Source organism: Nelumbo nucifera, chromosome 1 (genome assembly GCF_055504915.1).
Source record: "Nelumbo nucifera cultivar China Antique chromosome 1, China Antique-T2T, whole genome shotgun sequence".
NCBI classification, from domain to species: Eukaryota; Viridiplantae; Streptophyta; class Magnoliopsida; order Proteales; family Nelumbonaceae; genus Nelumbo; species Nelumbo nucifera.
This window is the reverse complement of record NC_142649.1, coordinates 146394810-146412823: the sequence shown is the minus strand read 5'-3', so window position 1 is coordinate 146412823 and position 18014 is coordinate 146394810. Positions and strand designations below refer to the sequence as shown.

The 18014-nt window shown below is 39.9% G+C and overlaps 1 protein-coding gene across 4 annotated transcripts in view; it reads left to right on the top strand.

Moving 5' to 3' along the window:
• The window catches only part of LOC104588298 (uncharacterized), an 80237-nt gene that overhangs the window by 56096 nt on the left and 6127 nt on the right, over nt 1-18014 (top strand). For 3 of the 4 annotated variants that reach the window (XM_088894607.1, XM_010246169.3, XM_010246168.3), the window contains 6 exons: nt 15378-15521; nt 15733-15815; nt 16233-16374; nt 16474-16557; nt 16696-16857; nt 17146-17233. In XM_088894607.1, coding sequence (XP_088750733.1) covers nt 15378-15521; nt 15733-15815; nt 16233-16374; nt 16474-16557; nt 16696-16857; nt 17146-17233 — 703 coding nt within the window. The remainder of the gene's footprint in view (nt 1-15377; nt 15522-15732; nt 15816-16232; nt 16375-16473; nt 16558-16695; nt 16858-17145; nt 17234-18014) is intronic. The other variant, XM_088894608.1, reaches the window with a different exon arrangement.

Below are 18014 nucleotides of genomic sequence, written 5' to 3'. Positions count from 1 at the left end.
ACCCCTGAGTCCATCAATATGGGCTCCTAATGGGCCCAACATTTACACTAAATGGTCCTTGGGTCCAGCCACCTTATGAAGGCCCAAGGACTGTGGGCAGATGCAAGATTAGCCCATCAGGTATAACCCTCAATGGTCTTACACTTAACCTCTCAGCCCATAATGATCAAACACTGCCCAACAAGTGAGGACCTCTCCCTCGACTGCAAGGTACAGTGTTGCACTCTCTACTCATATGGATCTCGGGAATTAAAACCTTTTTGCAAACATTTTGTGAAACCATAATATATATGTATGTCTCTATATAAATATATTTTGCAAAACAAATCTCAACAATTTGAAATCAACTGCCGACAGTTTAGGTTTCCATCAGAGAGAGTGCATTCCCTGATCATTCACTTTGTTCGACAAAGGGGCTGATCCTGTCACTATAATCACCCACTTAGGTGAATTGTTGGACTGCCCCAACATACCCAGGTTTTGACCCGGTTAAGGATCTCACTAATTGGCATATCAAAGACAACCCAATCCGATACCTATTGTAGTACCATAATCGAGTCTAGGGGTTAGATGTAACATTCCAGTTTTGCCCATCTATCTCCAAGGTCCAGGGCAATACTGGAATTTGGTCCAGTTCAGAGTTTTAAGCAAACCCACATTGCATGTGCTTCAGGTTTCACGTTGGCAGCTAAGACAAGCCACCCAACCCACTTGGTAGCACATCAGTGTCAGCCTTGGCAGGATAAACCTCTCCAGGTCTATCCAATGGCTATGAAGATTCTAAACTAACACGAGTCTCATTAGTGTTCAGTTTAAGGGTATTACACATAAACACACCATATAACATGAATCAAATATGTACTTTTATTCATTTACAATAAATGTCATAATATACATCAAGCTGATTGGAGCTAAGGGCATACACTGTCTAACATTATCAACATTCTTAAAAGAAGTAACAGTCATGGGCAAACAACCAGAAGAAAATAAATAATCCAAGTTTTTAGCATGACTGTGACCCAAACGTCTATGCCATAAATGCCACAAATTATTACAAAAGGTAGAAGAAAAACTAGAAGTAGTAGATAGCAAACAAGAATCTGGTGGAGCTTTCTTATTCTCAAATTCCAGAGCAAATAGTCTTCCAAGCCTATGCCCCTTCCCCTTCAGTTCCCCAGTGTGCTAGTCCTGGATAAAACAACCATCACGAGTAAACAAAACATTATTACCATCATCAACAAGTTGTTCAACGGAAATAAGGCTAGTAGTCAACTTAGGCACAAAAAAGGTTTTAGGAAGATGTAAGGGTGTAGACTTCGAAGTGGATAGAAATAAATCATCACACCCACCCACATATAGGAAGAGAATCACCATTAACAGTAGTAATGTGGTTGACAGAGGTGTAAGGTTAGAAGATTGACCAAAGGAGGCCCCAATCATATGGTTTGAGGCTCCAGAGTCAATGATCCACATGTGTGGAGAAGAACACAAATAAGTAGACTTACCAGCTAGCCCAATAGCAGAAAAAGCAGAGGAAATAACTGAGGATATGAGCTCACGAATCTTATATTCAGTCAAATTTCGCTGTGCATTTGGTTTGTGAGCTGATGAGGATGATGCAGTATCAGTTGGAGTTGGTTCAGCTGAGGCTTGATAAGCCTTATGTTGTTCTTTCTTGGGGGGCCTGACTGGGCATTCCACAATAACGTGTCCCTGCTATTTGCAGTAGGTGTAGAAAATTTTCTTCTTGCAGTGGGATGCCACGTGTCCATATTCCTTGCATTCATAACATTGCATCTTCGAGAAATCCTTCTTCCCCTTCTGTTTGGTGGCCAAGAAGACAGTATCTATTCCATGTTCCTTCTTCTAATCAAGTGCAAACTGAGTGAAGAGACGAGTTTCCTCTCTTAATAACTCACCAAGTATAATATCAAGATCTAGTATAGGCTCTCTGCCGAGTATAGAGCATAGGGTTTCATAATCAGATCTGAGATGCATAAAAAAAACGCAGTCTTTCTCTTATTGAGATGTTTCTTCATAGTTTTCACACAATAGTCCGTAGAGAGATCCCCAAAGTGAGCTAATTCATATTCAGCCCAAAGGTTCACAAACCCAGCGTAGTATTCCTGAATCCGCTTCTCCCCTTGACAATAAGAGAAAATATTAACTTTAATCTGATATTGCCTAGAAATATTCGATTGCTGATAAACCTTTTCAAGGTATTTGAACATGTCATGGGCAGATTTATGTCCCCTCATTGGAATACTGACATCCATAGTAACAGAATCGAGAATCCATGAAACAACCTGTGCATTCTCAGTTTTCTACTGTTTCATCCCTTTGATATCATCGACTTCGGGAATGGATGTGGAACCATCAATATAACCCTACATACCCTTCCCTTGAACAAAATACTGAAAGTGAAACTTCCAGAGAGCATAGTTGCTTCCATCAAACATAACAAAAATAATCTCATTCTTTTCTAGACCCATGTCGAGTAAGAACACAAAACAAAAAAAGCAGTCGAAGTAAGGAATATAAGCAGAAAACCAATTCAAGATAGTCAAAACCAACAGAAAAAATCTCTTACAGTTGAAAGAAAGTGTCCAAGATACAACAATAGTTGAAAACTGAGAAGACAGTCCAAAAAAGGAAAGACTGGTTGCTGTCGCCCAGAAGAGATGTATAGATCTCTCTCAATACTTCTCTGATCTCGCTGAAACTTTCAAGGGATGAAGAAGAGGACCAGGCGACACTTCCTTTTAATTTTCACTGCAAACAGATGTCTTCTGAGAGAGGTCCAATGGAATCTCTCTTGCTGGATGCACAAAACACAGAAAATTGGTTCCTAGAATGATCAGAACAGTCTAGAACCAATCAATGATGAAGATAGCTCTTGTTTTGATCATAATTCACAAAAAAAAAAGAACTTGAGTAGAATTAGGGATTCCCTATTCAGGGTGTATAAGTATGCACTATGTTTGCTAAAACCCCTTAATTATATCCCTTGGAGGAAATACCCTTTTATTTTGATTTTATATGAAAGAGCTACTTTGTAAGGGTTAAACCCAATAACAGGTATAAGCATTGCCATCAGCTTGGGCTCTTAGCGGGTTATACCATGAGTGGGCCCCACAGTTGGTAGATAGGTCATGGGACCCATACACCATTGGGTACTTATGTATTTAAACTTATACATCTTAACAGTGAGTCCTGTTAATTGGTAAAAAGTGGGACCCATTATACTGATTTGGTGGTGGGCATGACCCACCTTAATATTTTAAACTTAAATATTTTGACAGAGGGCCCCGCTGATAGGTGGGACCCACTAGTTTGATTTGATGGTGGGCATGGCCCACTTTAATGTTTTGAACTTAAATATTTTGATAGTGGGCCCCACTGACAGCAGGGACCCATAGTTTGATTTGATAGTGGACATGACCCACTTTAATGTTTTAAACCTAAATATTTGACAGTGGGCCCTGTTGATAGGTGGGACCCACTAGGTTGATTTGTTAGTGGGCATGGCCCACTTTAAGATTTTAAACTTAAATATTTTGACAGTGGGCCCTGCTGACAAATGGGACCCACTAGTTTGATTTTATAGTGGGTATGGCCCACTTTAAGGTTTTAAACTTAAATACTTCGACAGTGGGCCCCGCTGACAAGTGGGAACCACTAGGTTGATTTGTTAGTGGGCATGGCCCACTTTAAGATTTAAAACTTAAATATTTTGACAGTGGGCCCCGCTGACAGGTGGGACCCACTAGGTTGATTTGTTAGTGGGTGTGGCCCACTTTAAGATTTAAAACTTAAATATTTTGACAGTGGGTCCCACCTGTCAGTGGGACCCACTAGTTTGATTTGATAGTGGGCATGGCCCACTAAGATTTTAAATTTAAATATTTTGACAATGGGCTCCGCTGACAGGTAGGACCCACTAGTTTGATTTGATAGTGGGCATGACTCACTTTGAGATTTTATACTTAAATATTTTGACAGTAGGCCCCGCTGATAGGTGGGACCCACTAGTTTGATTTGTTAGTTGGCATGGCCCACTTTAAGACTTGAAACTTAAATATTTTGATAGTGGGCCCCACTAGACTGGTTTGATTGTGGGTGTGGCCCACTTTAATGTTTTTATATTGAACATTTTAACAGTGGGCCCCACTGACAGGTGGGACCCGCTAAGTTGGTTTGGTAGTGGGCATAACCCACTTGAATATTTTAAAGTAAAAAAAAAATTCCATAGTTGGCCCACTTATAGGTGGGACCAACTGTTAATTTGGTAGTGGGACCTACTATGCTGAATGGGACCCCACTAAATCATGTTATTTAAAACAGTAGATGGTCCATTTTTGACTTTCTTTTGAGGTGGATAAGATCCACCGAATGTGACAATGGGTCCCCCTAATTATGGGTGGGACCCATCCAAAACAGAATTATTTGCATTTGAGGTGGATGAAATCCACCGAATGTGGTGTGCTTCATATTGACCTTTTTTGTTTTGTTTACAGGTATTAATACACCTGTTGAAAACTTGACAGCCGGATCACAGTGGGTCCCAAGCATGAGATTTTGTTTTCTTTCTTTTGTTTTTATCTGCTGTAATAGTGGGCAATCCACTAAAAGTTCTGTTCTTTTGAGGTGGATAAAATCCACCGAACCACAGTGGGTCCCAGGTACAGCTTTATTTATAATCTGCTGTTAACAAACTGAGAAATTCACTGATAATCCTGTTCTTTGAGGTAAATAAGATCCACCGAACAGGGTAGTGATTCCTAAGTGTTAATTAATTTTTTTTTATCTGTTTTAATATTTCTTTTGTGGTGGATAGAATCCACCGGATATAATACAATTAATTAAAGAAAGAGTGAGAGAAAGAACTCTAATAAAACTATAGTAATAAGATTTATAGTTCTAATAGAACTCTAGAGAGAGAGCATAAGATAAGGATTAAAGTAGATAAAATTTTAAAAGGATAGAAGAAAAGGATATGATTTATACCTGTGTAAGCCTATCCTTACACCTCAATCAGTCGAACTTCAAATTCCCTCCTCTATTTATTTTCTTCCTCTCTCTTCTCTCTTTTTTTTCTCTTTCTTTTTTTTCTCTTTCTCTTCTCTCTTCTATATGCCGCCCAATTCTCTTCTCCTCTCCCTCTTATATAGAGGGAGACAGTTATGGGGTAGGGAGGTTAGAGCAACCTCCCCACTCTTCATACGTGGAGTGGTTGCTTTTAACTTCCGCCCATAACCAGAACTTAAAATTTGAACTTATGTGGAGTGGGCCAACTGTCAAATTTGCCCCCCCCCCCTCAAGCCTTATATTTATCAGTGTTTTAAAAGGCGTGGGAGGCGTACGCCTGGAGGTGCTCCCAAAACGCCCTGAGGCGTATGACAGAGGCATTGACACCTCTAAGGCGTACGCCTCTTGCGTTTTTTTCATGAGGTGTACGCCTCATGCGCCTCATGCACATCTTATATAAAAAGACAGAAAAAAAAGAAAAAAGAAAAAAGAAAAAAAAAGGGAAAGGAAAGGAAAGGAAAAGAAGGGGAAGGGAAAGAAAAAGAAAGAGAAGAAAAAAAGAGAAGGAAAGAAAAGAAAAGGAAAGGGGAGGGAAGAAAAGATAAGGGGAAAGAAAGTGGTTTGCCCCCCCCCCCCCCCCGCCCCTTTTACTATGCAGCCCAATTTGTTTTTTTGAGTTAGGGGGCTCTTGCTCCGTTTCGACAAGACCCCCCCTTTCAACTAATGTTATGCATCTTTATTCTTCTTAATATAAAAGATTTTTATTAAAAGTAAAGAAAAAATGATATCCCCCCTTACCCTTCATCCTCCTCCTAACCCCCCCCCCCCTCCTCTTAAGGAGGCTTACGCCTCTTGCGTTCTGAACTACGCCTCACGCCTCTAGGTAGTGAAACGCCTCGCAGACGCCTCCGTGTTTTAAAACATTGATATTTATTTATATTATTTTTCTTACATCATATATTTTTAGTCCTAAACAGCTCTCAAACAGATTAGAAGAACAAGTAATGGATCAGAGAACAACTTGCTCTGATACCATGTTAGTTTGTGTGAAAGTGAGGAGATAAGAGGAAGAACAATAGTCCAGATCTGTTAGGGTCAATCTGATTGAACCAACCCAAAAAGAGTATTTATATTAAAGAAATATGAATGGACAAATTTGTCCTTACAAACTAATTAAGGAAGATGTACACTAATGTACACGCCTACTAAAATATAAGAAGGAAAGATAAAATGACATAACTACCCTCCATCTTCTCTACAGATGGATGCTGTTCCACATTTCATGGCCCTTGAATAGTGATGGGCATAGCAGATCCAAACTTTTGTGTGTTGTAGGCCAGCCCGTCGATGTCATGATCTATTTATATTGTGACATGGTGTTGGTCAGCAAGAGTAGAAGATATAAATACCTATAAAATGATGTTTTAGAGTTTAGAGTCCAAAAACGTAAAGAAGCTAGAGCAAGACAAAGTATATGGAATGTGTGTTTGTAACAAGCATGAATGGCTGACTGCATGAGTAGAAACTAGGCTATAGTGAAGCAGTATTTGGATTGCAGTGGATACAGAAATGTGGGATGGAAAGGAAAAGTGGATTTTATTACTTTTTTTATTTTTTATTTTGCTTTTTGTCAGATTGTCTGTGGAAACTCTATCTTTGCCAGACACCAAGGCATATGCCTGAGAGAGAGTGACTGTCTCGATAAAGAATATGCTGTCGTGCAATGTCATACTCGGGGTTAAGTCCTACTAGAAACTCAAAAATCCTATTCTTCTCTACCAACTTCTGATAAGTTGCTGCATCTTTGCTACTTTCCCAAACCATAGTCTTGAAATGATCTATCTCTTGCCATAAGGTTTTGAGAAGTGTTTTCGAACTGCCATTGACCCGGACGGTCGGACTGTTCGGACCGGAAACTGGTTAAGGTACCGGTTCTGTTTTAGTTCTGAATTGTTATCTTATTTGTTATGAAATTATAGGCTGTAAATATGTAGTATTAGCCCAATTAGGAATAGCTTGATTATAGGAATTATTCTTTCTTTGATTTTCTTCCTATTTAGTATCTACAAGGCTGTATGATTTTCTTCCTTTTTTGTATCTGCAAGGCTGTATGATTTTCTTCCTTTTTAGTATCTACAAGGTTGTATATATATGTACTACTTTCTCAATAGAAAGACATCAATTTCTTCTAATTCTTGTTCTATCACATGGTATCAGAGCTGGAGACACCAATTCCAGTCTGAAACTAATTTCTGGTTTTCTTCCCTCTGCTGCCTGAGTGAGCAGCTTTGAATTCTTTACGTTGCCCAAGTGAGCAGCAGCTGCGATCTCTAGGTCACCCATTCCGAGTGACATCTGCATCTCACCGCCCCTACCAGTGGAAGTGGAATCCCAGATCGGCCTACCCACCTTCACCCATCTCTTCTTCACTTCAATCGGGAGAGGGCTTTCAAGTCTGCAACAAGTCGGAGAGTAGCACAGCAGCCTCGGTGTTACTCCTGTGGTGTTTGTTTGCCCATTAGGAAAGTCTTTCTTCTCTGTTCTTTTTTATACAGTTGATATTTCGGTGCTGCCAGTTGTGGTTTCTTGCTGTTTGGGTGTTGCATCTGCTGCCGATTCTGTTTTATTGGCTTTGCTGGTTGTTAAAAGTTTATTTTCCTATGTTTATGATGGCGGTTGAACAAAAGAACTTGGCTATGCCTAGTGTTATCCCCATTCTGTCTAAGATCACTGAACAAAAACTAAACGGAACTAATTATTTAGACTGGAGTAAGACTGTTCGTTTGTATTTACGGAGTATCTCTAAGGACAACCATCTGACTAAGGACCCTCCTACTGATGAGACCCACACTGAATGGCTAAGGATTGATGCTCAATTGTTTTTGCAAATCCGCAATTCTATTGAGAATGAGTACGTCAGTCATGTCTCTCACTGTGAGTTTGTAAAAGAACTAATGGAATATTTGGCTTTTCTGTTCTCTGGTAAAGAAAATATTTCCCATATTTTTGATGTTTGCAAGACATTTTATCGGGTTGAACAACAGGATCAGTCTCTTCAGACCTATTTCATGAATTTCAAGCACACTTATGAAGAATTGAACGCCTTGTTACCTTTCAGTACTGATATCAAAGTTCAGCAGACTCAACGTGAAAAGATGGCTATTATGAGTTTTCTGGCTGGCCTTAATCCTCAATTTGATGGTGCTAAGTCACAGATTTTGTCTAATCCTGAGATTACCTCTTTAAAAGAGGTCTTTACTAGGGTCCTTCGTACAGATACTGGTTCCCATACCTCACCTGTACAACAACCTAGTGCACTTGTCAGTCAGAATAATGGATCAACTGGCCGGTCTCGTTCTCAGAATAGTAGCAAAGGTGGCAGTAATAGTGGTTGGAATGCTGGAACTCAGGCCACAGGGGGAGTAGTTTGCTACTATTGTCATGAACCAGGACACACTAAAAGGACTTGCCAGAAATTGCTAAGGAAAAACCAGAAGACTTCTGGGTATCAGTCAGCTCATGTTGTAACTACGAGTGATGCTCCTCATCCATCGTCAAATCAGACCATTACAATTTCTGCAGATGAGTATGTAAAATTTACCCAGTATCAAGAGGCATTAAAGAACTCCTCTCAGTCCATCATTGCCCTTGCTGAGTCAGGTAAAACCAATACATGTCTTCTTTCTTCTTCCTCTCAGTGGGTCATTGATTCTAGTGCAACAGATCATATGACAGGTAATCCTAGTCTATTTTCCACTTTCCAATCACACACTTTTCCTTCTTCAGTCACCTTAGCAGACGGTTCTATTTCTTCTGTCCTTGGTTCTGGCACTCTCAATCCCACACCAACACTTTCTTTGTCATCTGTATTGAGTTTACCAAAATTTTCTTTTAATTTGGTATCTAATAGCAAACTCACTCGTACTCTTAACTGTTGTATCTCATTTTTTCCTGATCATTGTCTGTTTCAGGATCTTATGACGAAGAGGATTATTGGTAAAGGACGAGAATCAGGAGGTCTGTACATTTTGGATACTCAGGAACCTCAGACCATTGCCTGTTCCAGTACTTTATCTCCTTTTGAAGCTCATTGTTGGTTGGGGCATCCATCTTTACCTTTGTTAAAGAAGTTATCTCCTCAGTTTCATGATGTATCTTCTTTAGATTGTGAGTCTTGCCAGTTTGCAAAACATCATCGTCTATCGTCTGTTTCTCGAGTTAATAAAAGGGCTAGTTATGCTTTTGAGTTAGTACATTCAGATGTTTGGGGACCTTGTCCTATTATGTCTAAGACTAGATTTCGATATTTTGTTACATTTGTGGATGATTTTTCTCGTATGACTTGGCTTTATTTAATGAAATCTCGTTTTGAGTTGCTTTCACATTTTAAAACCTTTTGTGCTGAAATAAAAACCTAGTTTGATGTGTCTGTACAAACATTGCGAAGTGATAATGCCAAAGATTATTTCTCTGTCTCCTTCCAGACTTACATGACTCATAATGGAATTCTCCATCAATCATCTTGTGTTGATACTCTATCTCAAAATGGAGTGGTTGAGAGAAAAAATAGACATCTTCTTGAAACTGCCAGGGCTCTTTTATTTCAAACACATGTTCCTAAACAGTTTTGGGCTGATGCTGTTTCTACAGCGTGTTTTTTGATTAATCGCATGCCTTCCACTGTTCTGAATGATCAGATCCCTTATAAGATTCAGTTTCCTAATAAATCTGTGTTTCCTGTTGAACCTCGTATCTTTGGATGTTCTTGTTTTGTTCGTGATGTTCGTCCGCAGGTTTCCAAATTGGACCCCAAGTCATTAAAATGTGTCTTCCTGGGATACTCTCGTCTCCAAAAAGGGTACATGTGTTTTTCTACTCTCTTGAACAGGTACCTTGTGTCAGCTGATGTTACATTCCATGAACATCTTCCTTTCTTTACTGCTCCATCTACACCTGTGTGTCCACAAGAGGATGATGATCTACTAGTGTATCATGTCACCAGTCCAGACGCTAGTGTTGTTCCAATACCCCCACCACCACCTTCTCAACCAAATTTACCTATTACTCAAGTCTATTCTCGACGACCTAATCCTCCTGTGACAAGTCCGACACCGGTCTCTTCTTCGTCATCAGATCCAGTGCCCAGTGATATTGATCTACCTATTGCTCTTCGGAAAGGTAAACGCTAATGTACGTATCCAATTTCCTCTTATGTTACCTATGATCGTTTGTCCTCTACTTCTTGTTCGTTTGTTGCCTCTCTTGATTCTGTAGGATTCCCAAAACTGTTCACCAGGCTTTATTCCATCCTGGGTGGCGTGATGCCATGCTTGAGGAAATGAATGCCTTGACTGAGAATGGTACTTGGGATCTGGTCGATTTACCTGCTGGTAAGAAAGCGGTTGGATGCAAGTGGGTCTTTGCAGTCAAATTTAATTCTGATGGATCAGTGGCTCGCCTAAAGGCTCGCCTGGTGGCCAAAGGCTATGCACAGACATATGGAGTGGACTATTCTGATACTTTCTCCCCTATGGCAAAATTGACTTCAGTTCGATTATTTATTTCTCTGGCAGCTACATATGATTGGCCACTTTACCAGCTTGATATTAAAAATGCTTTCTTGCATGGAGTTCTTCAGGAGGAGGTTTATATGGAGCAACCACCTGGGTTTGTTGCTCAGGGGGAGTCTGGGAAAGTTTGTCGTCTTCAAAAATCGCTGTATGGACTAAAACAAAGTCCTCGAGCTTGGTTTGGAAAATTCAGTCAGGCAGTAGAGAGGTTTGGGATGAGGAAGTGCAAATCTGACCATACTACTTTCTATAAGAAGTCCACATTTGGCATCATTCTACTTGTTGTATATGTAGACGATATTGTTATCACTGGGAGTGACACAAAGGGAATCTCATCCTTGAAATCCTTCTTGCAGAGCCAGCTCAATACTAAAGATTTGGGGCACCTAAAATACTTCTTGGGGATTGAGGTGGCAAGGAGTAAAAGAGGCATTTTCCTGTCTCAGAGGAAGTATGTTTTGGACTTGTTAACAGAAACTAGGAAACTGGGAGTCAAACCATGCAGTACTCCAATGCTTCCTAACCAGCAACTCACAAAGGATGGAGATGCTTTTGATGATCCTGAACGATATAGAAGATTAGTTGGAAAGTTGAACTATCTCACAGTGACTCGTCCAGACATTGCTTACTCAGTTAGTATTGTAAGTCAATTTATGTCCTCTCCTACAGTGCACCATTGGGAAACCTTAGAACAAATCTTGTGTTACTTGAAAGGAGCTCCTGGAGGGGGATACTATATCGAAATCATGGTCACAGTAACATTGAGTGTTTTTCTGATGCGGACTGGGCAAGTTCCAAGATTGATCGAAGGTCCACTACTAGCTATTGTGTTTTCGTTGGTGGTAATCTGGTTTCGTGGAAGAGTAAGAAGCAAAATGTGGTGTCACGATCTAGTGCAGAATCTGAGTATAGAGCAATGGCGCAAGCTTCGTGTGAGGTTATGTGGGTTTCTCAACTCTTAACTGAGGTCGGTCTTAAAGTCTTAGTTCCAGCGAAGCTATGGTGCGATAATCAAGCTGTGATTCATATTGCTTCGAATCCAGTTTTTCATGGACGAACTAAACATATCGAGATAGACTGTCATTTTGTTCGTGAGAAAATTCAACAAAACTTGATCTCTACAGCATATGTGAAGACTGGAGAGCAGTTAGGAGATATCTTTACAAAAGCTCTTAATGGAGCTCGGATTTCTTATATTTGTAATAAGCTGGGCATGATTGACATCTATGCTCCATCTTGAGGGGGAGTGTTACGAAATTATAGGCTGTAAATATGTAGTATTAGCCCAATTAGGAATAGCTTGATTATAGGAATTATTCTTTCTTTGATTTTCTTCCTATTTAGTATCTACAAGGCTGTATGATTTTCTTCCTTTCTTTGTATCTGCAAGGCTGTATGATTTTCTTCCTTTTTAGTATCTACAAGGTTGTATATATATATACTACTTTCTCAATAGAAAGACATCAATTTCTTCTAATTCTTGTTCTATCACATTATTAATAATCGTTGAATTGGTCAACAAACTGTTGACCAAGATGGTCTAACCATTGAACCGTTCGACCCTGGCAACAGTTTGCAGTCCAATATGTTTTATTTAAAATTTTCAAAAAAAAAAAAACCAAAAAACAAAGAAAAACATAGAGAAGCAAGATCAATCTCAGATCAGAGAGAGAGAGAAAGAGAGTTGGGAAGGTTCGACTTCATCCCAGGTGACCCAAACAGTGGATGAGGTACGAATTCCTGAAAGCTCAGTTCCTTCAGTCTCTAGGTTGGAGGGAGAGCACCAATTGGGGGAGAAGAGGAAGGCAGGGGAATGGGAAGGAGGAGGAGTCGGGGGAAGGAAAAGAAAGTATCCTACAGGGGGGGGGAAGGGAGAAGAAATGAGGAAAGTGTACAATAGAAAGAGAAGATTGGAGGGAGGCAGCCTAGGTATTGAAGAAGGAAAGGAGCCAAGGGAAACAGATAAGGAAGATGGGCAGGAGATTCGAAGAGGGGAGAGGGAGGAGGAGGGGAGAAGGGGTGAGAAGCCGGGTGGGTTGGAGAGTGCTCAAAAAGGTGAAGTGGAGATTAACAAACTTGCAGAGAGGGAGGTAACAATTGGTAAGCCTCTAGGATTGTTTTTCTGGGGAGGAGAGGAATTTGCAGGAAGAGCCTTCACACAATTTGAAAAGGACAGGAGGGAGGAGAAGGGTAAGAGAAAGGAACTAAATGGGCTGAACAAAGAGTGGGATGAGGAAGGGGGCGAAGAGGAAATGTTAGAAGAGGATTTGTGAGAGGGGAGTAAGAGCTGATCAAGGAGGGGTAGAAGAGGGAAGTGAGGATGAGGATACTGAGCTGGAACGTTGGGGGCCTTAGGGAAAGTAACAAGAGGACATCAGTGAGCAACCTGATTCGGCACTACCGTCCAGAAGTAGTCAAGCTGCAGGAAACAAAGTTAGTTTCCTTCAACATGAGTATGATGGAGGAGATTTGGGGAAAGGGAAGCGGGGAATGGGTGGAGAAGGATGCTGAAGGGTTGTCAGGGGGTTTAATCATTTTTTGGGATCTGGGGGTTTTCAGAAAAATTGGTGAAGAGGTGGGTAAGTATTCAGTCTCAGTCTGCTTGAAGGAGGTGAATGGAGATTGGTGTTAGGGGGTAACAAATGTCTATTGGCCAAATTCAGAGGGGGAAAGAGCATAATTTCTAGATGACTTGAAGAGTCTAAGGGGGGTTTGGGAGGGACCTTGGTGTGTGGGAGGTGATTTCAATATAGTAAGGAGGGGGGAGATGAAGGGAGGCAGGGATAAGTGAAGAATCTGTTACTTACATTCCACTTGCAAGAATGCAAGAATCATGTGGAGTTATTACACTTCTTTATTTGGGAAAAGTGCAATTTAGCCAAGCTCAGCAGCAGAAATTTTCTCCACCTGGCCAAGATTTGGGGGAGGTAGGAAAGCAGGGATAGTTTGGAGTTGCATCCCATTTGCTGTGTGCTGGACACTATGGAACAAAAGGAACAGGAGGATCTTTGAAGACAAACTCAAGAACACAGAAGTTCTGGTGGCTCTGGTAGGGAAGTTGATTGCAGATTGGGTTTGGGTGTTACCATATTTCAGTCAAGTAAACAGATTAGATTTGGGGGGAAATTTCTGGAGTTTGCTTAAGATTCAATGATGCACGCGTACCAGTCTTAGTTTTGGACTGTACCCAGTTCAGTTTTGCTCTGTTTTGTAAGCTAGATGTCATCTTGTCACCTACTACATGTAACTGATCTTTTTCTTTTAATAAATTTCTATTTTACTCTTCAAAAAAATCACCTGTCTATTGCTGTTATCTTGTTATGCAGTATGGTTTTTACCTAATGTAGGGGTCCTTTACAATGTGTACCTATGGGAAGATTGATTAGTTGCCAGAGGATGGAGGTGGGTGATGACTAGGAAGAGATAGGGAAAGAGAGGAAAATCATCTAAGGACAGGACTAGTATTCTTAAAGACAACAGTCATCCAGTGTTGTGTTTACATGCATGTTAATTGTCTGTATTTATAGCCTACTTAAGGTCCAGTCTTTCAGACTCTGGTAACCATACCCGATCAAGCGTGCCACATCTTTAATGTGCACCCTATTGGGTGAAGTGTGTTTGGCATGCTTGTAGCTGACCATAATCCCTAGTCAGGATTTATTTGTTGGCTGCATTGATCAGTGAATGTACTTGGTCCTAACCTTGGCTAATTGAATGACTGCACGTTTGTCTCCTCATTAATGCCTATTGATGCTGTTCGATCCGAGGTGTCCCAAACCGAGGTTGCAGTCAGATAATCCTACCAACTGGCGAAGCCGAGGTGGAAGGACGAAGCCGTGCAGCAAGATCTGAAACAGGAAAGTGATTAGAAGCCCGAGGAGTTATTCCCTAGGTAGGCACTCCGATGCTCAAGTCAGTAAGAAGAATGGGTAGTCGGGCCAAGTAGTTGAGAGAAACGTGCTGGTTCGAGCAGAGGTAGAATAACAATATCAAGGCTGAAGAGTCAAAAGTCCTTTACCTTGAGCGGAGGTTACCTACTTATAGCCGAAGATCCATGTCCTATTCGGATGAGGCTTCCAGGGTTATCGGGATGAGGTTGTCCACTAAGGTCTTCGGGATAAGACCTAATCCCTGGCAGAGCTGTCCTCCTTATCCGTATGGGGTTCTCCTTTCTTGGTCGCACTTATCCATCTTATGTGGTGCCGACGTGGCCGAAGAGATAAGACGGCCGCGAAAGTGACATGTGGCACCCTGGGCCAGCTCAACCATAACCCAAACACCTACCATGCTGAAAAAGGGTTTCTCAGAGATGAACACATTTCTTTAGTAAGCACTTGTGAACCATCCACTTACTATTAAATGCTTAGGTAAGGTCACCTTAACACACCTCCCTGTCCACGAAACCACTGTCTTATCTGATTGGCTGAGTCATGAATATATCATCACAAACACCTACTCCATTGAATCATGATCTGTCTTTGCATTCATGTGAATGCTGTGTAATACTTTCTCATAAGTAGTTTCATTTGTTGCTTGATGCATGTTGAGCTTGAACCAGGAAAGTAATATTCTTTATTTGATTTAGATCTTTAAGCTTTAGTTCTTATGATAGACCTGGGCTCCAGAGTATGTGGTTCCTTGTTCTTTTCAAGTTCTTTATTTGGGTTATATATCTCAAAGTTTTCAATGCACATTTTCAATGGAGAGTCATATTTTTGTCAAATTTCAATACTGTTCCTATCTTGATAGCTACCTTAAAAGTTGTCTAATCTATCCCAGGAGAATTATTTAACTATAATTCTAGATGGCATCTCAAAACGAGCATCTGATAAAGTGGTTGCTGAAAGTGAATTGGGCAGCTTGCAATCCATTTTTATAAAGCTTCTTACTCATTTTAATGACTTGGAAGATGCATTTGCATTGGTAAGTGTGAGTCATGCAACAATACCTTTTCTTCCCTTTTTCCTGAACTATTTTAGTAATGTAATATGTTTTCAGTAGCCTTTACCTGTAAAGTATAAACATGTTACTTTTTCTCTATTATGATTATAATGATTTGCTCACTTGTTCACCATGATAAATGATTTAGATGTGGATTCCAAATTGGCTGTGACTTGCCATGCTTGTTTTGTAGAATCATTTTGTTGAGATCTTAGATGTGATGTATGGGACTTCGCGAAACACTGTCAATATGCATATCCTTAATAAGGCAACCAGGTGCGTTTATTGATTTAGATGCAATCATCTTTGAACTAGTGCAAGTTATAGAATTGTTTGTCATTGTTCTAAAGATGTACGAGGGTTCAGATGTCAGACCCATTTTAAGATGATTCACTTCCACTGGAGTCATTTAACATAATTCTATTAAAAGATATGTCAGCTGTTAGGAACTAAGATTACTAAGTTGTCTGAGAAATCACGAGGTTATGAATTTAAATTTGGGTTGAGATGATAATTGTTCCTGTTTGTATTTCTTCAGAAGTACATGTGTGTGTGTCTGTGGCAAGATGTGTTGCCTTTTATATCTCCCAGTGAATTTATATACACCCACTACCATATGTTACAATTCATGTTGGTTGTTGGTGTGTTAAGTATTCAATATCGATCATATTTGATCCCAGTTTCATTTGACAGGAATGGTTATATTCGTGATCCAACAACCATACAGTTGCTTTTTGAAATTTCTCAGGCTCTTCATGACGGTATAGATTTTTCAAGTATCAAAGATGATGATAATCAACAGTCAGCACGCCTCATTTCTCATTTTATCCAGATGGTATGTTCTTATTGACTAGATTTATCTGTTAGTTCAGATTCTAAATCCTTATCATGCTATGAAGATAATTTGTTTGCATTCATGCACATTACTTTGTAGGTTGACTATGGTACAGAGATGGATCGCCATTTAACATTTTTAGTTGAATGCCGTGGAGCCTTTGGTAGCATTAATGAGCTAAAGGTTTGCACAATTTGTGGTCTTGTACTTGGATAACCCATTGATTTTTTTTCTCTGATGCCCATTTTGCTACATGTCTCAATAGTATGTAATGATTACTTAATAACTACTGCTTACTAGTATAAAGGAATGAACTGGCAGGGAACCCTTGTACACTCAAGCAATTCTTTAGCAATTAAAGCTATGAAAGGCACGAACAAACATGTCAGTTTTGTCAAGTCTTGCATAGCATTTAGTGAAGTTACAATACCTTCTATTTCAGCTGGCATTAGACAGATGAATCTCTATCTTGAAACAGCAGAGGTAATTTTTCCTTTTATTTTTATCCACATTTTGTTTCTCAAATTTCTTTTTTTTCTTTGGGTTGTTCAACTTAACCTGATATTTGGAAAATTGTATGGGGCCAGCCAGTTGAACTGGACTCATTTTTGGTTCAATGAAAACTCAGACAACTGGGATTTTTGTGGTTGATTTCTTGTTAAGCTGAGAAAACCAGACTGGTTTGATGTCCAATCTGGTTTTCAGAAAACAGAACAATGATTTAACCTTACCCTTTACACTCGTTGACACTGTTATGATCCTACATATCAGGTTGCTTTATTAGGTGGCTTGGTTTCTCATACAGATGGGCTAATTGAATCGGCAATCAGCTCTTTACAAAGTTTAGACATAACCAGAGGTTGGGATTCATTACTTTTTTCTAATGCCAGCACTTACATGACATAAATACTTGCATCAATATTGTTGCTTACAGATCTATTGATTAATAGTTTTTGGAGTTGTATTTTCTTTTCATGAAAATGGTCTTTCACTATTCAAAGAAGTGGTTTTTCTTGGTAATTGAGTATTTGATATAAGACATTTAAATTGATTTGTCGTTCCATTTATTAAATAGAAAAAAAAAGAGTTTGGAAAATGGGGTTGTCTTCTAGAAACTTCCAATGAGGTTGATTTCCTTTCAGTTCAAACTCTCTTAATTTCTTTAATATTTGTTGGAAGCTATTTCCATAGTTTTCAAGGTGCCAAGGCGAGGCTAGGCAACCATGGGGCGCCCAGGCACCTAGGCGGTGAAATCAAAAAAATAGGAAGCCTACATGTTTCTACCCGTCATGAGCTAGTTACTTGGTTTTATACATTAACCTACAAACCTCTGAACCAAATTTTCTGCTTATGATTCTTTCAGTCATGCTTAAAGTATGCAACACAGAGTAGTAGAAATAGAAATCCGGACTTAAAAGAAGAACTGAAGAGGGAGTAGCTCCTGTGTGTGACCAAGAAAAGAAAAATAACTTAAGGAGAAAACAGGGAGGCAGAGAGCCTGTTTTAGACCAAAAAAAGAAAAAGAACAAGGGGCTCCACTGCTGTTTTAGACCAAGAAACCGGGGAAACACATAAAAGAAGAAAATGAAAAGAAGGGGGCAGAGCCCCTGTTCAGACCACCAATGAAGAGGGAAAAAAGA